Here is a 25,500-nt window from a genome sequence, read left to right on the forward strand (position 1 = left end):
GATTTCTTAGGATGCCACCAAGACAGCACCTGTCAGTTCAACAGCCTTCTTCAGTTGAGGCTTTTCTAACACTGACTTACAGGCAACTACTACATCACACATGTCCATCAGCAAGATCAGTTCAATGTCTTTTGGGGCTCATGGCTTCAATGATTCTAACGGTGCCTTTAGCCAGATACTTGATGAGGGTACTGCAAAGGACCTTAGCAGTACAATGGTCTCAATCCGTTCATGCTTTACATGTGAAAATAAGGATTATATCTGTCTGCAGGCAGCACATTGCCTGGTGGATTAAGTCTCTAATGGTAATGAAGGGTCGCTCATTCCACACAGATGAGCAAAGAGCAATACACAGATGAGCAAAGAGCAATAGTAACCATGGATGCCTCCCTTCTAGGGTGGATGGGGGGGGGCATTTTGAAGGGAGAATGGTCCAAGGTACTTGGACATCCCCAGAGGCCAGTCTTCACATCAGTGTCTTGGAGTTTAGTGCTGTCCTCCTAGCATTGCAGACATTCCTGGACTTACCACCCTAAGGTTGTGATTTCCGTACAAATGGACAGCACGGCAGTGGTATGGTACATAAACAGATGGGGGGAACGCATTCTAATCCTCTGTGTCTGGAGGCCATAAGAGTTTGGTAATGGGCAATGTCTTCTCACCACTTTCTAACAGAAGCGCATATCCCAGGGTCAACCAGTCTGTTAGCTGATAAATTGAGTAGAACTATCCTGATGCCTCACAAGTGGTCCCTGAATCCAGCAGTGGCAAACTTAATTTTCAGTTACTGGAGCCAACCTTGCTGTGACTCTTTGCCTCATATCTAAACAAGAAATACAGCAGGTACTTTTACCTTAATCCCTCCATAGGGTCAATCACTGAGGGATGGTCTAGTACACATTTGGTCCCTGAGACTCCTTATGCTTTTCCACCTTGTTCCTAATGAACAAATTCATACAAAAAGCAAACCAGTGCAAGGCTTGAGTAATCTTCATTGCCCCCAACAGACATAATTTCCCTACCTGTTGCCTCTTCTATTACAGCCCCCATGGATGTTAGATCACTATCCAGATCTGTTTACTCACCCATCCAAACTACCTCCTCTTGATCAGAAGTTCATGAAACTGACTGCTTGGTTTCTCCAATTCTAAATGTAGCAAGAGATGGCAGGCTGTCCCCTGCAGTGGTAAATATTCTTGTTGCTTCACAAAAAAAAGGCCACTAGAAAGACGTATCAGAACAAATGGAGGAGATTTTCTATTTGGGTCCTGTCTAAAGGCGTTGACCCCTTTTCAGCCCTTGTTCCATTCATAGTAGAATTTTTTATCTGAGTTATTTTATAAAGGATCCAGTTATTCCATCTTTGAAGTTCAGATGGTGGCTGTTTCAAATTTTCATGTGGGGAGACAGGACGCTTTCCAAATAACAAAAGCCATGCAAATATGGCAAGGTGCAAAGGCCAAAAAACATCTAAAATCAAAAACCAAATGCCCAGCACTCAGCTTCTGCATGTAATATTTTATTGTGAAAAAATAGACCAGTTTCGGCAAAACTTTGCCTTCAGTGTAATTCAAACAAAGATTTTACAATTATGGTTTAAATAGCATATCAATTAACTGAACTCTACTTCTTAATAAAATTAATTAAAAAATATAATTTAACCTTGGAGAAAATAATGCCCCGAATCTAATTATCCAACCTTGTTCTTTATTATTTAAAATTCATGCCAACCCTATTTGTTTACATTAACAAATTCTATTGCTATGAAATTAAATACAGCAGTATGGTGTTTGACACTATGCTTATATAGAGCGTTAGAAACACCATGATTTCATATATCACTCAAATGTTCATAGATGCGAGTTTTAAATTGTCTGGAAGTTTGTCCAATACAAAAAGCTGAATAGGTACATGTCACTAAAAATAGCCATTCAGAGCAACAAGTACTAAAACATTAGATGTCAAAAACGTGCAGTATTACTAGAAATAAATTATTTGTTCTGTATAAAGAAATGTTATGAAAACAAATGCCCACATGGCTGGCATACCACCAATGGTCTACCTTCCATTGTTTGGTGCTTCTCAGCGTCTGATTTAAAGACCTTTTATAATGGTTAAGATGATTGCCTCATAGTCGTACCCCATCTTTAGGACAACAAGCATCCTGAGGGTATTATCTAAGACAATTTATTGTCTGACAATAAAATATCCCAATGTTTATCCAGACTCTTAAAAGATGAAATACCACTGCCAAAATTGACCACCACCCACAGTATTTATAAAAAATTCTCAATTTAACACTTTGTTAGATGCTACAGGCTCTCACCCAGCACACATTATTAAGAATATACCAAAGTCACAATTTGTGAGAATTCGGAGAATATGTTCATCTAAGGATGAATTAATGCAACAAGAATTGGATCTCTCTAAAGTTTTTGTTATATGGGGTTACAAATATATGACATACAGGCAACTTATAATTCTGTCAAGAACAATGACATATCGCGGTTGTTACAGCATGCCACCAATAAGGTTAAAGATGATCATTTATGGTTGGTGACCAATTTTGACCGTAATATTTGAGTGATATCAGAAATCATCGGGTTTCTAATGCTATATATATATATATATATATATATATATATATATATATATACATACTGTCAAATATCCTACTACTGTATTTAATTTTATAGCAATAGACAGAATTTCCTATTGTAAACATAAATTGGGTTGGCATGAAATTTTAAATAATAAAGAATGAGGTTGGCTAATTAGATTGGGGAATTGTTTTCTCCGGGGTTAAATGATAGTTTGTGATTAATTTTATTAAGAGTCAGAGTTCAGTTAAATGATATGCTATTTAAACAATCATTGTGAAATCTTTGTTTGAATTACACTGAAAAAGGCAAAGTTTTTTTAACTTGCCAGTCTGTTCACAGTAAAATATTGTATGCTGACGCTGAGTGCTGGCCATTTGGTTTTTGAGACAAGACACTCCCATAGTTTCATTGAAGATAGCAAAGGTCTTTTTGAAGGGCACTTTTCTCTTGAGAACTCCTATCAGAGCCCCAATTCTTCCATGGGGTATTACCATTATGCTGCAGGCTTTGACCTGTTTTCCTTTTGAGCCCACATCCAAAGCAGATTTGAAGTTTCTAGCTTGGAAGGCTATTTCCTAGTAGTGATTACATCAGTTAGATGATGTTTGTAGTTACAGGCACTCTTGTGTAAGCCTCCTTACTTTCCACAAGGCTAGAGTCACCCTTTGAACCAGTGCATTCTTTATCCTAAAGGTGGCATCCAAAATAAATCTCAACTAGTCTATAAACTTACCAGTCTTATTCCCCAGATATTCAAAGGAGAATGCATGTTGCATATGTTAGATGTCCACAGCCAACTCAGAACTTATCTACATAGAACAAACAGTTCAGAAAAGATGATCAACTGTTTCATTTTCAAAACCAAAGTTAGGAAAAGGAGTGGCAAAGGTTGCTTTATCAAGATGGGTGTCAGATTGTATCTCTTTTCTTTGTTATAAGAAGAACTTGCCATTACCAGGTAAACCTAAAGCTCATTCGACTAGGGCAGTTGCTACTTCAACAGCCTTCTTTCTTTAAATGGCTTTCCATTGATGACATATGTGCTGTGGCTACTTGGTATACTGTACCACACATTTGTCTCTCACTGTAAATTAGATGTGCATTCCAGGTCACGTTCCTCCTTTGATTCCACCATACTCAGGAATGTCCTTCCTGGATACCACCTGGTTTGACAGTTTGGGATTGTGTCCCATATGTCTGAAATGGATGAAAATGTGTAATATTGGATATGAAAGTTATGTACTGACCATAACATTAGATCCATGTTATCTGTTCATCAGGTTCAAACTCACTCACTCCATCCTGCCCCTTCCATATTGTCATCTATGACTTTGGGATAATTGAGCAGACAGTATTACATTGTCTGTGCACAGTCATGTGAGACTGTTATCACTCTTCCCTACAAAGTAGAATGTTCTAAATAAAAAGACTGTATTTGTAGGATTATCCACAAATGACATGGGAGGGAGGGCAAACTCTATCTGAGCTGCTAAGGTGGAGTACACAGAATTATGGGTAAGGGACGAGTCATAGCTCTGGGTCTGAGAAAGCTTCAGTTATGGCATGAAGGTCAGATTCAACAACCCATATGTTTGAAACAGACACAAATCAGACAACATGAAGCTGAAGTTATGGCAAGTATGTAACTTTTGTTTATTTCTGTTACTCACTGTTGCTGGCTGAGTACTTTAATGCTGGATTCAATACAGAAGTTGCAATTTTTTTTTTTTTTTTTTTGGTGCAAGTAAGAACAGATATTTGTGTAAGAAGCCTAAAACTTTTAGACCTTCCTTGTCTTTCTGTAGAGGAATTACGAGAAAGCTACAGTCTGTATTTTTGTTTAATAACATTTATTATATCTTTATTCCAGGTAACCACATGCTTTTTTCATTAGGATTATTCATTTGGGTAATTCTTTACTTTCTGTAACCTTTGTTTTTAGTGTGTATGTTATTTAATTGATACACTGAAAATTCTGTTCTCCATATTCATGGTTTAATGCGTTTTGTCACATGACAAACTGTTAGCCAAAAATGTATATGTTCTCCCTTGTGCACAAGGCATGTCTAAGGTCACAGTAATACATTTCTGCAGTCTGATATTATTTTCACCCAGATTCATATTGTACCTTATTACATGACACACTATAGTGAGCAAATATGATCACATTTACTTCTGATTTAAAGCATTTTGTAATTCCAGTTTGTGTTTACTGTGGTTCATATTGTGTCATATTACATGATGCAGTTTAAGGAAGAAGTTCCAGTAGCTTAATTTGAATTCAGAACATAGCTGTTATGCATCACTGTTTTACTCTGGATTTCATTTGGACCCAAAGAGCAAGAAAGAGAGGATGGGAAGGCAAGGCAGAGCTTATATGCATGCAACCACAATCCCTTTGAGGGGGGAGCACTGGTACAGTATGCATCCTGGTGGTGGCAGTTCAGCTCTCCAAGCCATCCCCCACCTAGTGGTTGAGTTCATTAGTGAGAGTATGAGAGGATGCACTTGCAGGGGAAGATGGGTCCCACAGTGATGTGGGTGGCTTACTTCCCCTCATTCAGGGGGTGGGATTAGGCCATGCAAATACAGTCATTGCTGGGATGCTGTTGAGGACACAAGCAGCCTTCATGGCTGCATGTATGGTAACACTTCCAGACAGCTCTTGCCCTCAGTAATGTACAGGTGTAATTCCCCTAATATACAGGAACAAACACACAGAATCTTTATAGGGAGAAGGCCTGAGGATTGCCAGGTATGGGGCAGAAAGTACCTAGAAAAAATAAATACAATACAAACATACACACACTACTATTAACTCTAATAATGTGGGCTTCAACAGGAGAGGAAGAAGCAATAATAGTGAATGCTAATAAAAGGACTGCTCTCAGAATATCACAGCAAAATATAAGGAAAATAACTTTTGTAATGGTGGCAGCAGTTAGAAGATGATAGAAGAGAGCCTTTTTGGCATGGTTAAATGAGCTCTTGTACAACTGTAGTGTAAAGGTATGGAAGCAATTGAATTTGATAGATGTCTGTGCAGTATTCTGTAGTAAAGCCATGTGGCTTTCTTGCAAAATATATTTGAGGGTATACATTTTGAGACTGTCTGTTTGGCAGGAATTTGTCTTGCTCAGTTTAATAGAAGACCTATTCTGGAACCATGCAAAGACTGTTACTCAGAAATTCAGTGCATTTACAAGAACATAAGTGGACCTTCAATTTAGAATGAACAACATTAACATGAATTATTTAAAAATCAGTTTAGAATGAATAATATTAATGTGAATGATTTAAAAATTGATTTAGATTGATGTTCTGTAAAAAAAGATTGATAGCAAGGGAATAGGGACTGCAGGCTGTTAAGCTTGGATTGACTTGATGTGTGTGGGCAGTGACTGGATGCTTTTATTAATGTTTTTCTTCTTTGAAAGTCAAAAGAGATATTGCATTATATTGGTCAATCTGAATCCTATTATTTTTGCAGGAAACTGGTGCCTTGCAAAATTGTGATAAAGGATGATGCGGTTAGTGTGTGTAGAACCAAAAAGTATCAAATACAGACCATCTGCTGTTATTATTCTGGATATGTGGGAAGTTGGGATGTGGAAAACGTGTGAAAAGTGTAGGTGTGTAGGGAGTGTGAGGATTGTAGATTGTATATCTCTGACAAGTATTATTGGTTTAATCACATTGCTGAACATTTGCTGAACATGAAGAAACACAACAAATACAAGAAGATATTATAGTATATGTAGCTAATAAGGAAGGTGATGTATTGCTTAATATTTTATTACTTGAGATGGAAATACAGGTGGAAGGTGAAGTGCAACATGACTTCGATGTAGATTTTTTTTTCTTTATGAATCCAAGATGAATTTGTATCATGATAGAAATTAATCTAAAAATTCAAAGTAAGCATAGATTATTAGTTTCTGGAGAAGAGGGATAGATGTTCTTCATAAGGATCATTGCTGCAGTAGCATACGCTATATGGAATATCCGGCCAGCTTCGAAATCTTTTCAGGGCAACTTCCACGTACTCAATCCATTTTAGCTTGTAGAAGTTGTTTTTAATAGCTGTCACATGATATGCTCACTTTTAAACAGGAGCATTACTCTCTTACTTTCTTTGTTAAAAGTAACTTAAAACTTTTGTTCTATGGTAAAAGTTGTGTTTTGCTTTTGATTCATAGATTGTTACTAGGCTAATGACCCGGGGGACCTTTTTAGCCAGGCCAATTTTCCTGAAAGAATAATGACATTCTGTATCCAAATTGGACATTTAGGGAGGCATTTATAAACTACCTCTGTCCATAAGGGGCATGGATGCCAGCCCCGGTGTAAATTTCCTCTTCCCCATCCACTGGTCTTGGTTGCATTTAAATTGGGTAATAGTTGAACTAAGCTTCACATGGATAGAAAGCCTGTCCCATAGGAGGGGCAATCTCTGGGACCCATATCTGTTTCTCTAGTATTTTCTATTTAAGTCACAAACAGAATTCATGTCCTTAGCTGAGTAAGTGTTTCAAGTATTTTTTCAGAGTTTTAACATGACTAAAGATTACTTTATTATTTTTTTTCACAACTTATCTGTGTTACAGACTACTGTTGCCAGGCTTCCCTAGGAATCAGTCCCCTTTTTGGCTTAACCACAAAACCACCTACAGATTTCTCATTTCTACCTTCTTCCAGACACAAAAAGATTAAAGCAACCTTTGCCACCACAGCAAGCTGATAAAATGCCTCAGCTGCAGGTGTGACTGCTGTAGCTAAAGCTGGTTCTTCAGACCACTCATCTTTTTCCTTGAGTCTTGCTGGTATAGTCCTCCTACAACTACTATGGGCTAAACACATTCTCTGCAGCTGTTGGATTGCCCTTGTTAGGCAAGGGAGAGACGTTGTTGTTAGTCTTGGGAAAAGGGCTAAGGAATACCACTCTGTTTAGCCAGAAAGCTTTGCCCATCTCTAGAGAGGTGTTTCCTGGTAAACTTGTCTCTGGTCTCTGTTTCTTCAGGTTTTCCTGTCAAAAAGAAACAAAAACTTAAACATATGTTTTCTTCTGTCTCAGTTACCTTGGATAGGAGTAATGTTTTGGGTTTAGTGTCGGTTTCTGACCCTTCCTGCATGGCTGTTTCTGGTAAAAGAAAATGGGATTCTTCATTTTCTGAAGAGATGCAAGAGCTTGAACCTCAAAGTGATTCTGAAGGTTCAGACTATATGTTTCCACAGAATTCTGATTCAGACTCTGAAGAGAACGTGGCTTTGGCCAGTACTTTATTTTTGAAGGATTCTCTTTCTCTGAAACTATCTCTAGAATGAATCAGTTGTTTCAGTGGGAAAACGGTGATGTTTCTTTGTGCTTCAAGAAGTATTTTAATTTGATACAACAGGAATTTCCAGAATTGGCTTCTATTTCTTTTGTTCTGCCTGCTTTGGAAATGTTTTTGTCACAGCCTTAAATTTCACTGATAGAGACAGCCTGCTGTGCCACCAAAAAAGCAGATAGACTTTATAAGGTGCCTTAATCTTTTAAGTGTTCGTGCACTCCTCTTAGATCTGACCCAACAGCTATTACTTCAGTGGATCCAGCTGCTGCTAGAATATGATTAACACTAATCCCAGTCCTGACAAGGATGGGAAGGCTTTTGATAAATTTGTGGAAAAAGTAGTATTCTCCTGCAACAGTTACTTTTAGACTTATCAGCTGTCAAGCTCAGCTGTTGATATTTATGCTTTCCTCTTGCCAAAATATTCCTCATTCTCGCATCTGTTTTCTTTTATGAAGAGAAATCTGCTGTGTGCAACTTGGTGTCTTATATCTCAAGTGACTACCCGTTGTTGAAATGTGCTTATGATTCTTCTGCTGCCACTGGAACTGTTATGAGGAAGTTTGCCTGGCTGCTTCCTCAAAACCTCCCACAAAATGTCAGAAATTAGATTTTGAATTCTCCCATGGATAGAGAATTAGTTTTTGGACCCTTTGCTGCCGAGGTCTTTAAAAAAAAAACTCCACACTGTGCAAGCTGTCTTCAGTCTGGAAAATGTAGACATTTGTGCTGTCAGAGACTTAGTTTAAAGCCGCAGAAAGTACTACAGCAATGGAAGACTACAGTGCCTTCCACACATATAGACCAGCTGCAGTACAGACAGGTGCTAAAGTTGGAGGTGTCTCCATCTATATTAGCAATAAATAATGACTCCCAGTTGGCTAAACAGGATGATACCCTGGAGTTCATCCACATCCAGGTTTCCATAAACAAGGTTCCTTACCAGCTACAGGTTGCACTCTGTGACCCACGAAGCTCACTGCTCTTGTCTAGACCTACTAAAGGTGCTCACCATCCAACGAAATAACCTGTTCATTGGAGACTTTAACTACCCGTTTATAGACTGGGAAACATACACTGCCTCTAACTCACAGGCACGTTTCCTGGACTTTGTCAACATAAACACCCTGAACCGAACAGTGAGCAGTTCAACCACAAGATCAGACATACTGGACTTAGTACACACCAATATGGGAGAGCATTGTACCCCCACCACGTCACATCCTCATTGGTGAGGTCTGATCAGAAAGCTCTCTTCCCCTGAAATAAGAATCAACCCAGAAAACCCAACTAAACCCGTAACAGTTGGGAACTATTGTAAAACAAACAACATCCTATTAAATGACAGTCTGTGAACATTCATGGCTCCCCCAAACCCAAGAACACATTTACCTATGTAGAATTAGATAACCTCCCAGGCTAAGGACCATCATAAGGCCTGCTTCAGCCATGTTAAGACATTAAAGGTAGCACTCGGCAGTGTGCAGAACTGGTGGTAAATGGCACCACCTTCACTGACCAGGGTGACATAGCAAATCTACTGGCTGATTAAATTTGGCTCTAACTTCACCCTGCTCTCCCCAAGTACCGTCTGTGAAATCCCTTCTAGCGTATTCCTCCAGCTATCAGTAGGGAGCAGGTCCTGGTGGCATTTGCTAAGACCAAAAAAAGTCTTCAGTGAGCCCTGACAATATCCCAGGCTGCTTTGTAAATAGCCTAAAAAAGACCTAGCAGGACCGTTAGAAGCACTCTTCAACTGCAGCCTCAAAATAGGTTACATTCCAGATGAATGGAGGGCCACAACAGTCATCTCTCTTTATAAGGCTGGACTATCAACTGACCCTGAGAAATAGACACCCGTCAGTCTGACAAGTCTGATATGGAAAGCCATTGAAAGAATTACCTTAGGAATGATCAACAAGGACAAAGGTAACCTACAGACATTGGACCTAACCCAGTCTGGCTTTAGGGAAGGTCTTGCCTATTCAACTGGTAGACTTCTTTGAGAGGGTCATCAAGGCTATGGATTAGGGACAAATGGAGCATACTGCCTACATTGACCTGGCCAAGGCATTTGATACAATACTCTACTCTGGTATGTTGACAAACACATTAAACTAGTCATAAATTCCTACATAACTAATTTGATTTCTGGTTGGCTCACAGATGGAACCCAGGAAGTCAAGATCAGTGAGACCTGTTACCAGCTGAGTACCCCAGGGCTCCATGTTGGGCCTGCTCCTTTTTGGCATCTACTTCTTAGAAGTAAAGGCTATTGTCAAAGGCCTCTGGCTCACTAAGATCACAGATGACTGTAGACTGGGAGTTATCATAGTTTCTCCCCACAGCAGCAATATCCTACAAGAGGGTCTAACACAAACAAATGAATGGTTCCAAAGCCACAGATTAAAACTCAAAGTGAAAAAATGCATTATAGTGCCCTTTGGGAAATTATCCACCCAGGCTAATTATTCCATCGATAAAATACCCCTAAGAGTTGACCTGATAGGTAGGACTCTATTAATCTAAAGTGCATGTCCCAATTCTGGTGTTCCTGGTGGTAGATCACACTAACCTCCTAGAGAGTTAGTGGGTGAGTATAATAGCAAAAAAGTAAGAAAATCTCTGGCCTTTTTAAGACCAGAGATGGTCACTAGTCGTTGTAGGGGTAGTTCTGATTTCTATTTTCCTAGTGGTGGTCTTATTTGGAGAGGAAGCCTGATCCCAATTCTTGCGGTCTGCTGAAAGTTACAGAAGTTAATAAACGTAACCTGTTGAAGCTGAAGAAGTCTCGGGAGTGGTCTGTGTCTTTAAAAGTATTTTGTTTGCTAAGACAGATGAGCGCTGCTCTGAATCTAATGATTAACTGACAATCCTTCATTAGCTCTTATGTTTTAGAAATGGGGGTATTCCCTAGGCTCGTCCCTCCCAAAGCATGGCCTCCCCTGGGTGGGGGTGAGTGGAGTTGAAGCCTTGTACAGGGGCTGACTGTGGGAGGTGTTCCCTTTGTAAAGCTTAACCCTTTTGTGACCGTTAGTCCTTCAGTTTACACATGCAGTCTGTTACCATGCAATGGCTATGCAGCAGTGATCATCTGAATATCTACTGTTGTAAGTTTACTTGCACAACTGTACTATTTTTTTCCTCCATGCCACTAACCATTAGCTACCCTCAGATCATATCCTTGTTCACAAGTTCTACTAGACCTTTCTTAGCCTCCCTCAGCCTCAACCTGCCCCACACAGCAACTGAGGATGCTGGTGCAGAGTCAAACTGCTGCCAGGGAGGGACTGTGCCCTAACTCCCACTTCCCCATGAAAGTTACTACTATTTGGGGTGTACATGCATGTTTCTGTATATGAGAACCCTCCCTACTAAGTTCCATACCACTTACGCTTTTCACAACTCATCAGGCTGATGACACTGCTTTATTGCAGTGAGCCTAGGTGGCTGATAACACTGATTTATTACAGTGAGCCTAGGCTACCTGTCACTCCCCAGGATGAAAAAGCCAGTGTCAGTTACTCACTCCCATTGTCCCCCTGCAGCCCCTCCAGAACCCATTATGCTAATCAAACACTGGTAAACTGGGGCCCAGTAGGAGCTTTATCTCACTGCCCCATGGGAACGCTTTGTTGAATTATTATTGATAAGAAATTGATGAATTCTGTTTTGAAGGAAAGCAGTGATGGTAGGATAATTTGTGATTTAGGATTTTAGGAAAACATGGATGTAATAATCAGATTGTTAACATTTTAATCAGTATATGATAAATTATTTATCATCCCATTAATTTAATGGATGGATATCTGAGAAAACTAAAAATTGGTTGAGGGTTGATGAAGGATGCCCAGTGAGTGTCTTGCAGGTTCCTTTATTAATCACTGGAATATAAGGATATTTAAATCGAGTTTGGAAATGTGTTTTGTTAAGTTGTTCAGGGGTCTAAGGTTCCTTTGATAGTTAATTATGTATACAGTATAATTTTAGTTGCAAAAGTCTTGGCATGAGTGAAGGAATTGATTTGTGTACTGAGAAGGTGAAAACAAAAAAATGTCTTGATAGTGGAATCACTATTTCAGTATTATTTAATGCTACCGCTAAGAAGGGTAGAACTAAATTCAAATAAAGAAAAAGGCAACGTCTTTGTGAAAAGGACATTTTAGTGGGAAATGTTTTAATGAAAAATAATTTAGAGACAAGTCTCAAGGATACGTGTTTTATCGGACAGACTGGGATGAAGAGCTCTTTCATTATAGTAAGTAGATGGCCTTCATTTAAATTTGAACCTAAATATTAACAGTTAAGAGAGAGAATGTGTAAAAGGTAGTGCTGAGGTATAGGGGAAGTTTAGAATATCATTATACACTGCAGTAAATTAAGAGGTTTTGGGGTTAGGGTGAGGATTTTTTTTTAAGGTTAGAAAATGAAAGAATAGTAATGTATAAGCTATGAGTAGGCTATGGGAAAGTGAGATGAGAGGATTGTGGCTAAAATAATGGCTGTGTATGAAGTATGGAATTGAAGGTTTTGGGTGTCTCTAAAAGTGAGAAGTAGTTGCAGCAGCAGAGATCATTGAAATGTGGTTGTGATGGAAACAATGGCATAAGTGAGGGAAAAAATTTAAATGCGACAAAAATTTGTATTTATAATTGAATAATTGGCGGTTCTGTAATTATTAGGTTTTACTATCCTATAATTGTAAATAAGAGGAATAGAGATTATTGAATGTGGGTTATAAATGAAATTTGAATAAAATTGGCAGGTATAAAAAACTGAAGGTTAAGGTACCCCTGTTTGTCTTCCCAATATGTGTCTTGAGATCTTGTGTATTTTTTAAATATTTATTTATTTTAAATAATCATTTCCACCATTCTAAGCTAACACCAACTCTCATAAATTGGAACTTAGCTTAACATGTCATCCAAAGGAAAGACATCCAAGATGGCTACACACCAATCTACACCTTAATTTCAGCTGCCCCAATGTGAAAACAGAAACTGAGAAAAATAAGTAATTAAACTATTATTTGGGTAAAATATAGTTTTTGGCTAGTAAGTACGCTGCACAGGTGCCAGCAAAGAAGAAATTTGAAGAACCTGAAAGAAGCTCAACCAGAAAAGTAGAAGAAAAAACACTGGATAGGAAGGATCCTGTAGCTCCTCAACAAAAGGTAGTTCAGTCTTCAGTTTTGGTTCAAGAGATGGCTTCCAGTAATTTATAGGAAGTAGAGGTTATTAAAATAAATGAAACATTGAAGGGCTGTATCAACTGAAATAAATGGCTGAAAAATAGAAGAAGCTTTAACTAGCTATTCAAATGAACTGACAAACTGCAAACATTAGAGATTGAAATGAAAAAAAGCTGGCTGAGTATGAGGCTTATCAAGAAGAGCTGTTTAAAAAAAATACTAAGAGTTAGCAGATATTGCGCAGATAAAACCTGATATTTTCTACTATACCAGAGAAACTGGAAGAAACAGACTGCATAAATTTTATGAACGCACAAATAAGTAACTGAACTAGTGTTCCAGAGCAGGCTTTCTTAATAGAAAGGGCACATTGAGTGCATGCTTCAAACCTGGCCATGGGAAAGCAGCCAAGACTTATTAGTAAAGATGCAAACATACCATCAGAAAGAGTTGATCCTGAAATAACTGCGGCAGTGCTATAACTAGTAATAAAAACTTGAGACAATAGAGTGTTTGTGGAAAATGATTATTCACTATACACCAGGCAGAAGAGAAGCACATTTAACCCAACAATCAGGGAATGTTTAGAGGCAGATGTGAGAATCAAACTGATTTATCCAACTATCTTCAAAGTATATTTCCTGGAGGATCAAAGACATTTTTGATACAGAATAGGTTAAGGAGGAAATAAAAATCTCTCTAACAGAAGTGAGACAGCAAGCAGAGGGGGAATCTGTCTGCTTATCATTCTTATGACAGTAAAGCTTGGAGAAATTCTTGCCAGTGAAACATTTTCTAATGTTACAAAGGAAAATGATTGAGAGAGACAGACAGAAAAATGAATTGACAAGAAGAATTAGGAGCACCTTAGACTTGAACCAGAGTTGGGAGATGGAGATGATCAGGAAGAAGACCAGCAACACTTAAAGTAGTGAATAAATGTGAGATTATAAAGCCTCAATCACACTTGTAAAATATGGCTTTGCAAATAGAAGTGGCTGAGAAAAGACTGGACTTTTGTTGACTTTGGAGATTTTGTTGCCAGTGTGAGTACTGATTTATTCTTTTATTTTTGTTTATTTTACATTTGGTAATGGGAAAGTCCAACTGGACACAGGTCCTTTTTCAATGGAGGTCTGGGGAGAAAAAGTCCACATATATGATACAAGATACAATTCAACTTCATATTACAATTTTGAGACATAGAATGAAAATAAACAACAGACAATTTAAGTACAGTGATACTAAGTATCAGATACAAATATTATTCAATTTACATTTAGAAAAAGAAGTAGGATAAAAGCACACAATGCACAGTACAGTAAATAAAGAAGTGTAACAGTAAATGCATTTTAGGGGTTATATATTTAGTTGCCAGGGATGACCCCAGTATTGCAGATTTAGGTATCAATATAATACATAGACTCATCTGCAAATGATGCAATACATTTCCTTTTGCAGTTTTAATAATAGGTTTGGTCAGAGAAACATTGTACAATGAAAATATTTAGTCTGGTGGATATATGGTGTATCGGAATGAGCTGGATTTCAGAAAACAGAGTTTTGGAATAGTATGTTTAGTAGTTTGTTAGTTAAGTTAACATAAGCAGTTAGATAGCATCAGACACTGAGGGCGAATTAACCAGGTTTGGTGCAGGGGTATAGCCAAGTATCTGCCAGATGTGTTCTCAGCAGTTGTTTAAATTTTGTTAAGGAAGAATGGGGTACAATGTTATAGGGCAGAGCGTTCCATTTTTCAGATATGAAGTTAGTGAAGAAGGAATCACCAGCTGCATTGTTGGCTTTTGTTACCTGTAATAATAATCTGTTACTTGAGCATAGTGACATATTGTTTGAGTATGGAATTGTTAAATTTTGAAGGGTGGGGATTTTGTCAGGTTGGTGTATGATTTTGTGGGCAAAGATCACTTGGTTATAGAGGAGGAGTTGGGGAAGTTCAAGCCAACTAAGTTGTTGAAGAGCTGAACAGTGGTGTAACTTGACAGAGTCTGTGTAAAACCTGGCTATTTTATTATAGCAGGAATCGAGTTTGGCTAAATCAGTCTTTCTCAGGTTAGTGAGTATTGGGGAGACATAGAGGAGTGTAGATATGAGATAGGTACATACCTCCCAACTGTACCAAATTATGTTGTTTTTACTGAGTTTTGTGGTCCAAATGATGGGGTGCCATGATTCCCGAGTGGCACCCCTTCATTTCTTATTTTTTTTCCAGCTTTTGTTTTGAAATTTTTTTTCACACTTTTGAGCTGATGTCAACACTTGCGTGATAACATCAGCTCCATCTGCCTGTCAGAATTGAGCTCAAGGGCTCACATCTGCTCATTTCTGGCTGTTTGAATGGATCTATCTGCAACGAGAATGGAGTGTATTGCTGCATGGATCTATCTCCAAGGAAACAAGGAAACTGCTGCGGAGAATGGAAAGGAGAAACAACTGCTGTGAGAACAGAGTATGGAGTTTATTTCTGCACGGAGAATGGACTTGGCTTTTAAAGGTACCATGTGTGTGCGTGCGTGTGTGTGTGTGTGTGTGTGTGTGTGTGTGTGTGTGTGTGTGTGTGTGTGTGTGTGTGAGAAAATGCCCCCAACTGCACGCACCTGATGGCTAGAGGTATTCAAGCTCAAATCCTCTACCTTGAGTACAGGTAAAAAGTGCCTAAATTCCCTAGCCACCACCACTTGTGAATTTATGCCTCATATTTTTGTTCTGTTCCTCATTTTAAAAAAATCACAGACTGAATTCAATAAATACTGACAAGAATTTGAATTTCAGACTTCATATTCTTCAGAAAATAAATGGTAACGCAAAACCTTTTATTCTAGCAATTTTCTAAGTTTATTGTTGTTGTGTCTTTCGGCTTATCCTGATTAGGGGTCGCCACAGCAGAACTCCGGTCCGCTAATGTTTGGTAGTGGATTTTTACGTGCAGAGTTACCAGCCCTGATGCACAACCTTCAACGAAGGCACGCCCATTCACGCATGCCTCCACACAGAAGACGCTCTAGCTGAGAATCAAATGGAACAGCGTCTTGCTGTGAGGCGACAACGCTACCACAGCACCACTACCACGGGACTAAAATTTATAAGATCAGTATTTGAAATTTGGCTCCATTTTGGGCTGTATTCCCCCATTATTGGCTTTTCCAGGTTTTCTGTGCTAAGACGAGAGCTATGGTGAGAAGGGAAAACTGAATTCTGTATTCCCCCATTATTGGCTGGGTCCAGGTTTTTTTGTGCTAAGAGCTTGAGAGCTGTGGTGAGAAGTGAGAACTGAATTCACTAAATGATAGCCATTTAAGTTTCAGTCTTCCTGTCTTTCAGGAAACTGCTGATTTGGCTTAGTGGTGTGTTGCTCTGACTGTAGTGCACAGGGTCCTGTGTTCAAGACTTGTCAGTGAAATGCATGGTAGTAACGCAACATTTTATTCAAGCAATTTTCCAAATCTATACAAACAATATTTAAAATGTGTCCTTGGTTTTTGGCCTTTTGTCCTGCCCCCCCCCCAAAAAATGAAATTTAAAATAAGTGCGAGAACCTGTGCAAGATGCCTATGGCTTAGACTACTGTCATTCTATGTATGTGTAATATATATACATATATATATATATATATATATATATATATATATATATGTGTGTGTGTGTGTGTGTAAGTAGACTTTTATCATGGAAATGTTCTGAATAGGGCAATGTCATTATTCATTCATGCATTTTGTTTCATTGCCTACTGGAAAAATGTTCAAACAATAAATTTAAAATGCGATTGTGTGTGTGGAAGTAGAGGTTTATGATGATAATGTTCTGAATAAGGCAGTTTTGTCATTATTGGTTCATGCATTTTGTTTTATTGCCTATGCTTAAACAATAAATATAAAATGCACTCTAACTTAAGTCTAACAAGTGTGCTGTATTATACAAGGAATATAATTTAATAAAGTCAGGAAGGTGTATCAAAGAATGCATGTATGTTTCTTGTTTTGTGTGCAAGGGGCCTATGATTTGAAAACAGCCCAAAGGTAATCTTTATCCACCACTGGCAAGATGCATTTTCTTTGGATGTGATGTGGGTTTCAGTGCTGTTTCAATGAATGTAAGTTTCAAGGGCAGATAAGTTTTAATGCCAAGTCTATTTTCATTGTGAGACAGTATTGCTTTGTTTAGCAGATATCTATTAGTGTTTGTGCATTGTGCTATAAATTGTAAAAATAAAATCCAAATGATCATTGTAGAAGTAAAGCAGTATGCACACATTAGTGTTTATGGTAAATGGGGTGAAATAGCCAGGTAATTGGACATTGGAATGTTCTTCAGTTTGCGTTTGAAAGTTGGTATCCCACAATTCCATTGGAGTGGGCGGGGTTATGTAATTATGTATGCGAATTGTACATTAATCAGCGTACATATTTGTACCTATTTTTCATGGGCCTTTTCCAGATTTTTGATGTTTCCAGGCTGAGAGGTATGGATGGGCACGTTCAATGACAGATTTAGCCTGTTTAGTCAGGGATTGTTTGTTTCTGTAGAGAACACCTATTTTTTTGTACTTTCTTTATGGCCTGGGAGATATGGATATCAAATTTCATATTACAGTCGATTTCTACACCTAAAAGTTTGGTGTGAGTTACAGGAGAAATTATGGTTTTGTTCATGGACATAACATTTAAGGAGGGGATTAAAGCAGTGGATCTTGTTGGGCAAAACAAAAGCAATTGTGTTTGTTTTGTTAGGGTTGGGAATTAGTTTTGAGTTTCTGAGCCATGCTTCAACTGAGAGAAATGAGTCCTGTGAAATTGACTCCATTCTCCCTAGCCTACTGGGAACATTACTCAAGCCCTAACTTTCTAGCCCAACGGTTCCTGGAGTTCATAAATTCAAATGCCATGGAACAGCTAGTCACTGTTCCCACGAGAGGAGAAAATATACTAGATCTCATTGTCACAAACATGGGGACAAAATGCTCCACACCGGAAGTATATCCCTCATTGGTGAGATCTGATCATAAACTAATCTCACTGGAAATCCACATCCACCCCAAACAAAAAGACCATAGTGAAGAACTTCTCTAAAGCAAACTTCACACTACTCAAGACTGGTGTGGTATCCTTCAAGGCCCCTGAGTCAGAGGAAACCACAACCCAAGCTGCGAAGCCCTTACAAATGCCTTCTATGAACACCTCCAGGACTGCATGGATCAGGCAATCCCAAATAAAACCAAGACTCTTTCCACAAAGGGCAAACGTCCAGTCTGGTGGACCCCAGCCATTAACAAACTTTACAATAAGAGGAGAAAGCTATTACATGATAGAACAAAATCCATAAAAGGGAAGTCACCCCTGATCATTATTAGTAAAAAATACGAGCACTCATAAAATCAACTAAGGCCAATTTTGAGAGAAAAATTGCCATGGATTCAAAGGACAATCATAAGGCCTTTTTCAGCTATGTTAGGAACCTGGGTGGAAACTCACAGATATGCTCAGAATTAGTCCAAAATGATACAAAAATCACTGAACCCACAGACATTGCCAACATACTGGCAGACAGGTTCAGTGCAAACTTCACCCCTCTCCCCTAAAGGAGAGATAACTATCCCAGCCGAGTGTAGCCTCCCGGACATCTCAAATGCGCAGGTGAAAGCTGCTCTCTAAAGCTAAAACACAGCATCAATGGGACCGGATGGTGTCCCGGCTGTGTGCTACACGAGCTAAATGAGGAATTAAACCCGCACATAAGGCAGCTGTTTAATCTCAGCCTTACCACAGGATACGTGCCCAAGGAGTGGCGTCGGCAACTGTGGTCCCACTCCACAAAGGTGGCGCCTCTACGGACCCTGGTAATTACCGCCCCATAAGCTTAACAAGTCTAGTCTGCAAAGCTATGGAGAGGATCATAATGGAGCTCATAAACAAAGATATAGGGACTTGCAGACATTGGACCCGACCCAGTTTGGCTTTGTCAAGGGAAGATCATGCCTTTTGAACTTGGTCGACTTCTTCAAATAGTCACCAAGGCCATTGATGAGGGAAAGGCAGTCCATACAGCCTACCTTGACCTTGCAAAGGCTTTCACAATACCCCACTCGGTATTGTAGAAAACTTACCAGCTTAAATGTAAACCCATATGTCACAAGATGGGTTGCAAACTGGCTTAAGGACAGAACCCACAGGGTTAGAGTTGCTGGCGCTGTGTCAGACTCCAAGCCGGTCACAAATGGTGTCCCACAGGGCTCGGTCCTTTATTGTTTGGCATCTACTTCTCAGAAGTACAGGCCAACATGGGAGGACTTTATTGACAAAGTTTGCAGATGACTGCAAACTGGGCGCCATAGTGGAAAGTGCATCGGACACTGATATCCTTCAGAAGGGACTCACGGAAACAGATAGCTGGTGCCAGAGCCATGGCCTGAAGTTAAACGCCAAAAATGTATAGTTATACCCTTCGGGAAAAACAAGGTAACCCCAAGCTACCATATAGGTGGCAATCCACTAAGCACAGAAGAGGTTATCAGGGACCTGGGGACCCAGGTTGACAGTGGCCTTTCTTTGACACTCACATTGCTAAAGTGGTTAGAAAGACCTTCTACATTGCCCACCTGATCATGAAGGGATTCACATCCAGATCTAGTGAGGTCATTGTTCCCCTGTACTCTTCACTTATCAGACCAATGATCGAGTACAATGCCCCATTCGGGATGTATCTCACCCGACATCTGCAGCAATTGGAGAGACCCCAAAGTTCCTCACCAAAAGGATAAAGGACTCCAAAATCTGTCATATGCTGCCAGATTGAAGAAACTCCAGCTCTATTCAGTCGCATACCGCCTGCTCAGAGGTGACATGTGCCTGACATACAAGGCCATGTCCAACCCGGAATTAATGGACATGCTCCACCTCAAAAATCCAAATCCACCAAAACCACTAGAGCAAGCGACTTAAACCTTAGCACGGATATAAATAGGACGTGCTGGAGGGATAGATTTATCACTCAGAGACTCCCTATGCTGTGGAATAAAATCCCGGTCCATGTGAGGCAGAGCACCTCGCTGACTCTGTTCAAGAGAAATCTAGACCTGTGGATGGGAGATCGTAGGTTTACCCCGGGAATCATCTCTGGGTCACTGCTGGACAGAGGCACAACAAACTAATGGGCACAGTATTTTTTCATATAAGGGGTGGCGTAAGCCACAATAATTTGGGCTAGGCTTATAAATGCCTTAGGGCAGATAGCCTAGTATAAACCTATGAACCTATGAACCTATGAACTTCTCCAGTGCCTAAGCTGATTATCAACAACCTTGGGGTCAACTATGTCAGTCAGGACTTTATCTTTCTGTGGCAAAAAGACAGTCTCCAGTTTGCAGTAATTCATGAGCTGAGGTAGTAGGGTTGGGAGCAGAGTGCAGAGATGAGACCTAATTTTGTTTTTTTACTAAATAAACCAGCATAGGGAGATAGGTAAGACAGCTATGCCTCTGACTGTTATATCCTTGGCAGGATATAACCCATAATAGCGAAAGTTACTGCTACTACAGTGATCTATTCATACATTTACTGTTATGGTTTGTTTGTGTCTTTCGGCTTTTCCCAGTTAGGGGTCGCCACAGCGGAACTCCGATCCGCTAATGATTGGCAGTAGAGTTTTACGTGCTGGCTTGCCAGGCCTAACGAACAACCTTCCATGAAGGAACGCCCGTTCACGCATGTCGACACACATAGGATGCTCTGAGAATCGAACAGGCAACATCTAACCTGTGAGGCGACAACGCTACCGCAGCATCACCACCGCAGTCTGTTATGGTAATTTTACTTAAAACAACTGTGCTTTCCTTTTTCAGGCTGTTTGTTACCCTAGGAATACTGTTGCTTATCATGCTTAGAAGGTTTAAAATAACTTACCACAAGAAACTAGTTGCTACATTTATTTTGGTCAGGAATACAGATTTAAAAACTGAATTGTGAAAAATGTTCTCTGGTGTTTCTGCAAGTTAAAATGAAGCCAAATTGAGCAGTTTTAATTCATTTTCCCTTGAGCTGCTGTTTTTGTAGTTTTGGTGTATAAAAATGTCTGAGCTGATATTGACTACATCACTTGGACTGCTTGTTTAAATGTAAACATTCCAAATGGTACTGCTTTAAGGGAAAATTCTGTTTCAGAAGATTTAATAGTAGTGTATCTAAAAAAAAAAAAAGTTTCTCCTTTCAGTTTTGCTGATTAGTTTATCAGACAGCACATATTTATTGGATAAATGCATTTGCTTGTTTATCATTTTATTTTACATTTTGTTGAAATGTTTAACTCTGCTGGACATATCCCATTTTCTGGGGCGGGACATGGTTAGTGTTGTTACCTCACAGCAAGAGGTTCTCTGGGTCGATTATTAACTGGGGTGCCTTCTGTGCAGAGTCTGCATGTCCTCCCTGCATTTGTGTTGGTTTCCTCTGGGTGCTTCAATTTCCACCCACATTCCAAAGACGTGTCTAGAGTGTTTCTCCCCGGGCCTCTGCTGAAAATGGGCTCTGTCACACTCGGACGTTCCCAGTAAACAAATGTTAAATAAATAAAAATAAATTAAAAAAAACTTGTTTGTACTTAATTGTACATTATGTACAGTTTATCTGCTTGGCTACTTTGCTTTCCTGTTTTCCAGCATTTTCTTCAGGTGATTTTTCCCTAACTACCTTCATCAATTTCTAGTTATTTAGGCAGTTCCATTACAGCAAGCATTCGTGTTAGCGTTTTATTTCAAGAGTGCAGCTACTAGCATAGTTCCCTTATTAAAATTACGAACATGAATTCCTCATATTGTCTTAAGCAAGATCAGTTCATGAATTATTGTTAACTGGAGACTGTCTTTTTGGCACAGAAAGTTAAAGCTCTCACTGTGACACAGCTGACCCAAGGTTGTTGATTTATCAGCTCAGCCACCAAAGGAGTAGGCCAAGCTGAATGGGAAAGAGTAGGCAACATAGTCTTCTCTATCCTGGTAGGATGGAGGTGGTCAGTTCACTTTGTTTTGCCAACACCCACTGTAGGGCAGATGTAGCAGCAAGCAGATGCATAACCAGGGTGGGGTGAAGGCCTGCCACCCCCAGACATAAGGTGTTAGGGGGTGTAATGGGCAGATCTATTTTTTATTTTTTTTTTACGCCTCATGCAAACATGAAAGTAGGCTGCAGAGTGTGAAGGCTTTACAAACTGCCATTCCTCTTTATGAGTGAAGGAAAGCCAGATCAGAGAATGGATTGGATTTTTTTTTTTTTTTTTGCTCTCACTTAGTGTGTGTGGATGTAGGGTATTAGGATCTGTCTCTCCAGTGATGAGCACCAGGTTGGAGAATGGAAGACTATTTTTCTTTACTCCCCAACTTAGTGCTGCAGGGTGCCAGTTTGGGGAGTGGCATTACCACATCATTATCACAATCAACAGAACATGCTGGAGGGACAGGTTCATAAACCAAAGACCGCCCATGCTATGGAATAGACTTCCCATACATGTCAGGCAGAGCACCTCACTGGCCCTCTTCAAGAGAAATCTTGATGAGTGGATGGGAAATAGAAAATTCACCCCAGGGATCACTCCAGTGGCTTTACTCGACAGAGGCACTGGGAACTAAGGTAGGGTGGCATGATGCCAGGATAATCCTATGGGCTAGGTTTGTAAAGGCTCCAGGGCCATTAGCCTAGTACACACTAATGAACCTATGGGGTACCAGATGAGCCAACAACAGCTCTGACAACAAGAAATGTATAGACCAGGAATTTGTCCTTTTCACTGCCAAACTGAACTTGTGAGCTGTAGCTGTCATTGTGTCTGTGTGGAAGCAGTAAATCCTCTTGAAGATTTACTGTTTCCAGTGGTTAATGAACCTTTTTGTCTTATTTTGTGTAGACAATCCATGAAGCTATTGAAACTTCTATAGCAGTTGACACAGACTGTTGAGGCTATGAGGTGTAGTTCCTGTGGTACATGGTTTGATTCCATCAGCCTTCATTTGCTTACCGTTTGACCTTGAGCAAGTCACGTAGCCAGGCTTTGCTCTCAGGTCACCCCTGAAAAGGGTCTGTGTGTCCAGTGGGTGGACTATCTGGTTAACAATTGTGTATTATTCTTATTAGAAGTATTATTATTATTAATAATAAACATAAATCCATAGCTAGGATGTTTGCATAATAAAACCTGAATGATGCCAAAAATTACACTGCTAAGGTGTAGTTAGTACAGGAAAAATGTTACAGACCGTATGTCTTATTAAGCAAGCTGTTGTTTTGATTTGTAGGTTATACTATGAAAATCACTTAGTCTTAGTAACAAAACTAACTTGCATAACATTTTTCTTTTTAAAGGTTTTGATTTACTTGGATGCTCATTGTGAGGTAGGACCCAACTGGTATGCACCACTTGTGGCCCCAATATCAAAGGATAGGTAAGATAAATCTTTAACTGATTTTAGATTTTAGAATGCTTTCAGAATTGCTTAATGGATCGTACTGCTCTATTCACATAAACTGATATAATGTGGCTTTCAAGTCTGTAATACACTGAGGTGATAAATGATCTTGAAGATGTTACACTCAGTTGATACTAGAATCAGATAAACAGGTGTATATCAAAGTCCGAGCGCACAAACGTCCAAACGCCGTAACTTTGAACTGGGAAGTTTGAAGTCTAAAAATAATGAAGCCGTAGAACATCAAATTCTTTCCCAGGGAAAGAATATGGTGGACCATTTCCATGGCTTTGCTATTTTCTCCGCTGTGGTGCAATCTTGAAGTTGGTATATTTAAGTAAGGGGGGTGTGAAGCCCCCCACATTAGAAACAATGTGTAGTGTTCGTGTGTTTCCGTGTTTTGTACCAGAACAGCAATTTTTTTTCCCTGGGAAAAAAAATTGCTGTTCTGAGTGTTCAGAGTTTTCAGGTTTCAAACTTTTGGGTTCAATATATATATCTATGGTGCTGCGGTAACGTTGTTGCCTCACAGACATTGCCGTTCGATTCTCAGAGCGTCTTCTGTGTGGCGACATGCGTTGAATGGGCGTTCCTTCATTGAAGATTGTGCGTTAGGCCAGGCAAGCCAGCACATAAAAGTCTACTGCCAATCATTAGCGGACCGGAATTCCACTGTGGCGACCCCTAACCGGGAAAAGCCGAAAGACGCAAACAAACATTTACATACTTTCATTTTGCAAATCTTTACGTGGTCAAATTCAGAATGAATTTTGTGATGAGTTTTTCAAAAAATTCATATTGCATCACTTTAGTGATAGCATATTTGACCTTCTTAGGAGTAATGGTACTGCAAAAATGTAGATATTGGCCATTTTTGTGTACCTCCCATTGTGAGCTATGAAACACCATCTGACAATCAAAAATCTAGCAAAAAAGGGATGTCATAGTGGGATAAAGCCCTGACTTCGACTTAAGCAGCCAGAGTTTGAATAGCTGCTAGTGGCCAAGGAGGATGGGAATGAGTGGCTGTCCTGCCTCTGCCATCATGTGGGGAGGAACACTGGCTCACAATACAAGTGACACCTACCAGGATTACTAGATGTTCACCTACTGGAGGTTAAGCCTGCCAATCCTACACTGCCAGTAATACACCTTCACTTTGTAGCTGAGGGGAATTTGGCATGCATAGGCACCCTTTTCTGTGGAAACAAGTGATCACAGAGTTTAGGAGGAGCTGCTGATGGAGGGTGGGTTATTTCCAGAGAGAGAGAGAGAGAGAGAAGGGGGTTGAGCTGTTCACCAAAACCAGCAAGCTGTCCTGCTTCCTACCATCTGACTTGCTGAGGAATGGAGGGTCAGTTTGGACTTTTGAGCAGGAAAAAAATGGGCTGTTGGACTTCTGCCTCGCCTGGGTGTAACCTGCTGTCATCCCCTGGAGTAAGTGGCTAGATGGTTAAATGTAGAGGAACCATTGGACATGGTTTTGTAAGGAGCAAAAAAAGGAGGTGAGATATCAGAATATCATGACTTATTTTTCTATCCCATTTTTTAACAGTCAACTAATGCTTCATCATCATAAGCCTCTTAAGCAAAATAAATTGTCACTGTGTTCTCTTCCCTGATGTAGTTGGCTTTTCTTGTAAACACACAGCATTTCAGTTTACTAAGCTTGTGCTGTGACATACCAGAAGACAAGCGGTAGTTGAGAAGCAAATTGAAAACCTTTTCAACACAGTAATTGTCTTATTCTGATATTTAAAGCATAGCCCTGCCTTAGAGGTCGGCAAACTAGGTGCCTTTGTCCAGCTTCATTTTTGTATTTATTTTTTAAGGAAAAAGGGGACAAACTCTGCCAGTTCCAAGGCAAACCTTTTAAAAACTACAGTGGTCACCTCAGTTGTGGGG

The 25,500-nt window shown here is 39.6% G+C and overlaps 1 protein-coding gene across 2 annotated transcripts in view; it reads left to right on the top strand.

The window, feature by feature from the left end:
* Positions 1–25,500, top strand: part of GALNT7 (polypeptide N-acetylgalactosaminyltransferase 7) — a 1,380,380-nt gene that overhangs the window by 571,986 nt on the left and 782,894 nt on the right. For both annotated transcript variants that reach the window (XM_044061719.1, XM_044061717.1), the window contains exon 5: positions 23,492–23,571. In XM_044061719.1, coding sequence (XP_043917654.1) covers positions 23,492–23,571 — 80 coding nt within the window. The remainder of the gene's footprint in view (positions 1–23,491; positions 23,572–25,500) is intronic.

Source organism: Protopterus annectens, chromosome 2.part0, assembly GCF_019279795.1.
Source record: "Protopterus annectens isolate FY-2018-M chromosome 2.part0, PAN1.0, whole genome shotgun sequence".
Classification (NCBI taxonomy): Eukaryota; Metazoa; Chordata; order Ceratodontiformes; family Protopteridae; genus Protopterus; species Protopterus annectens.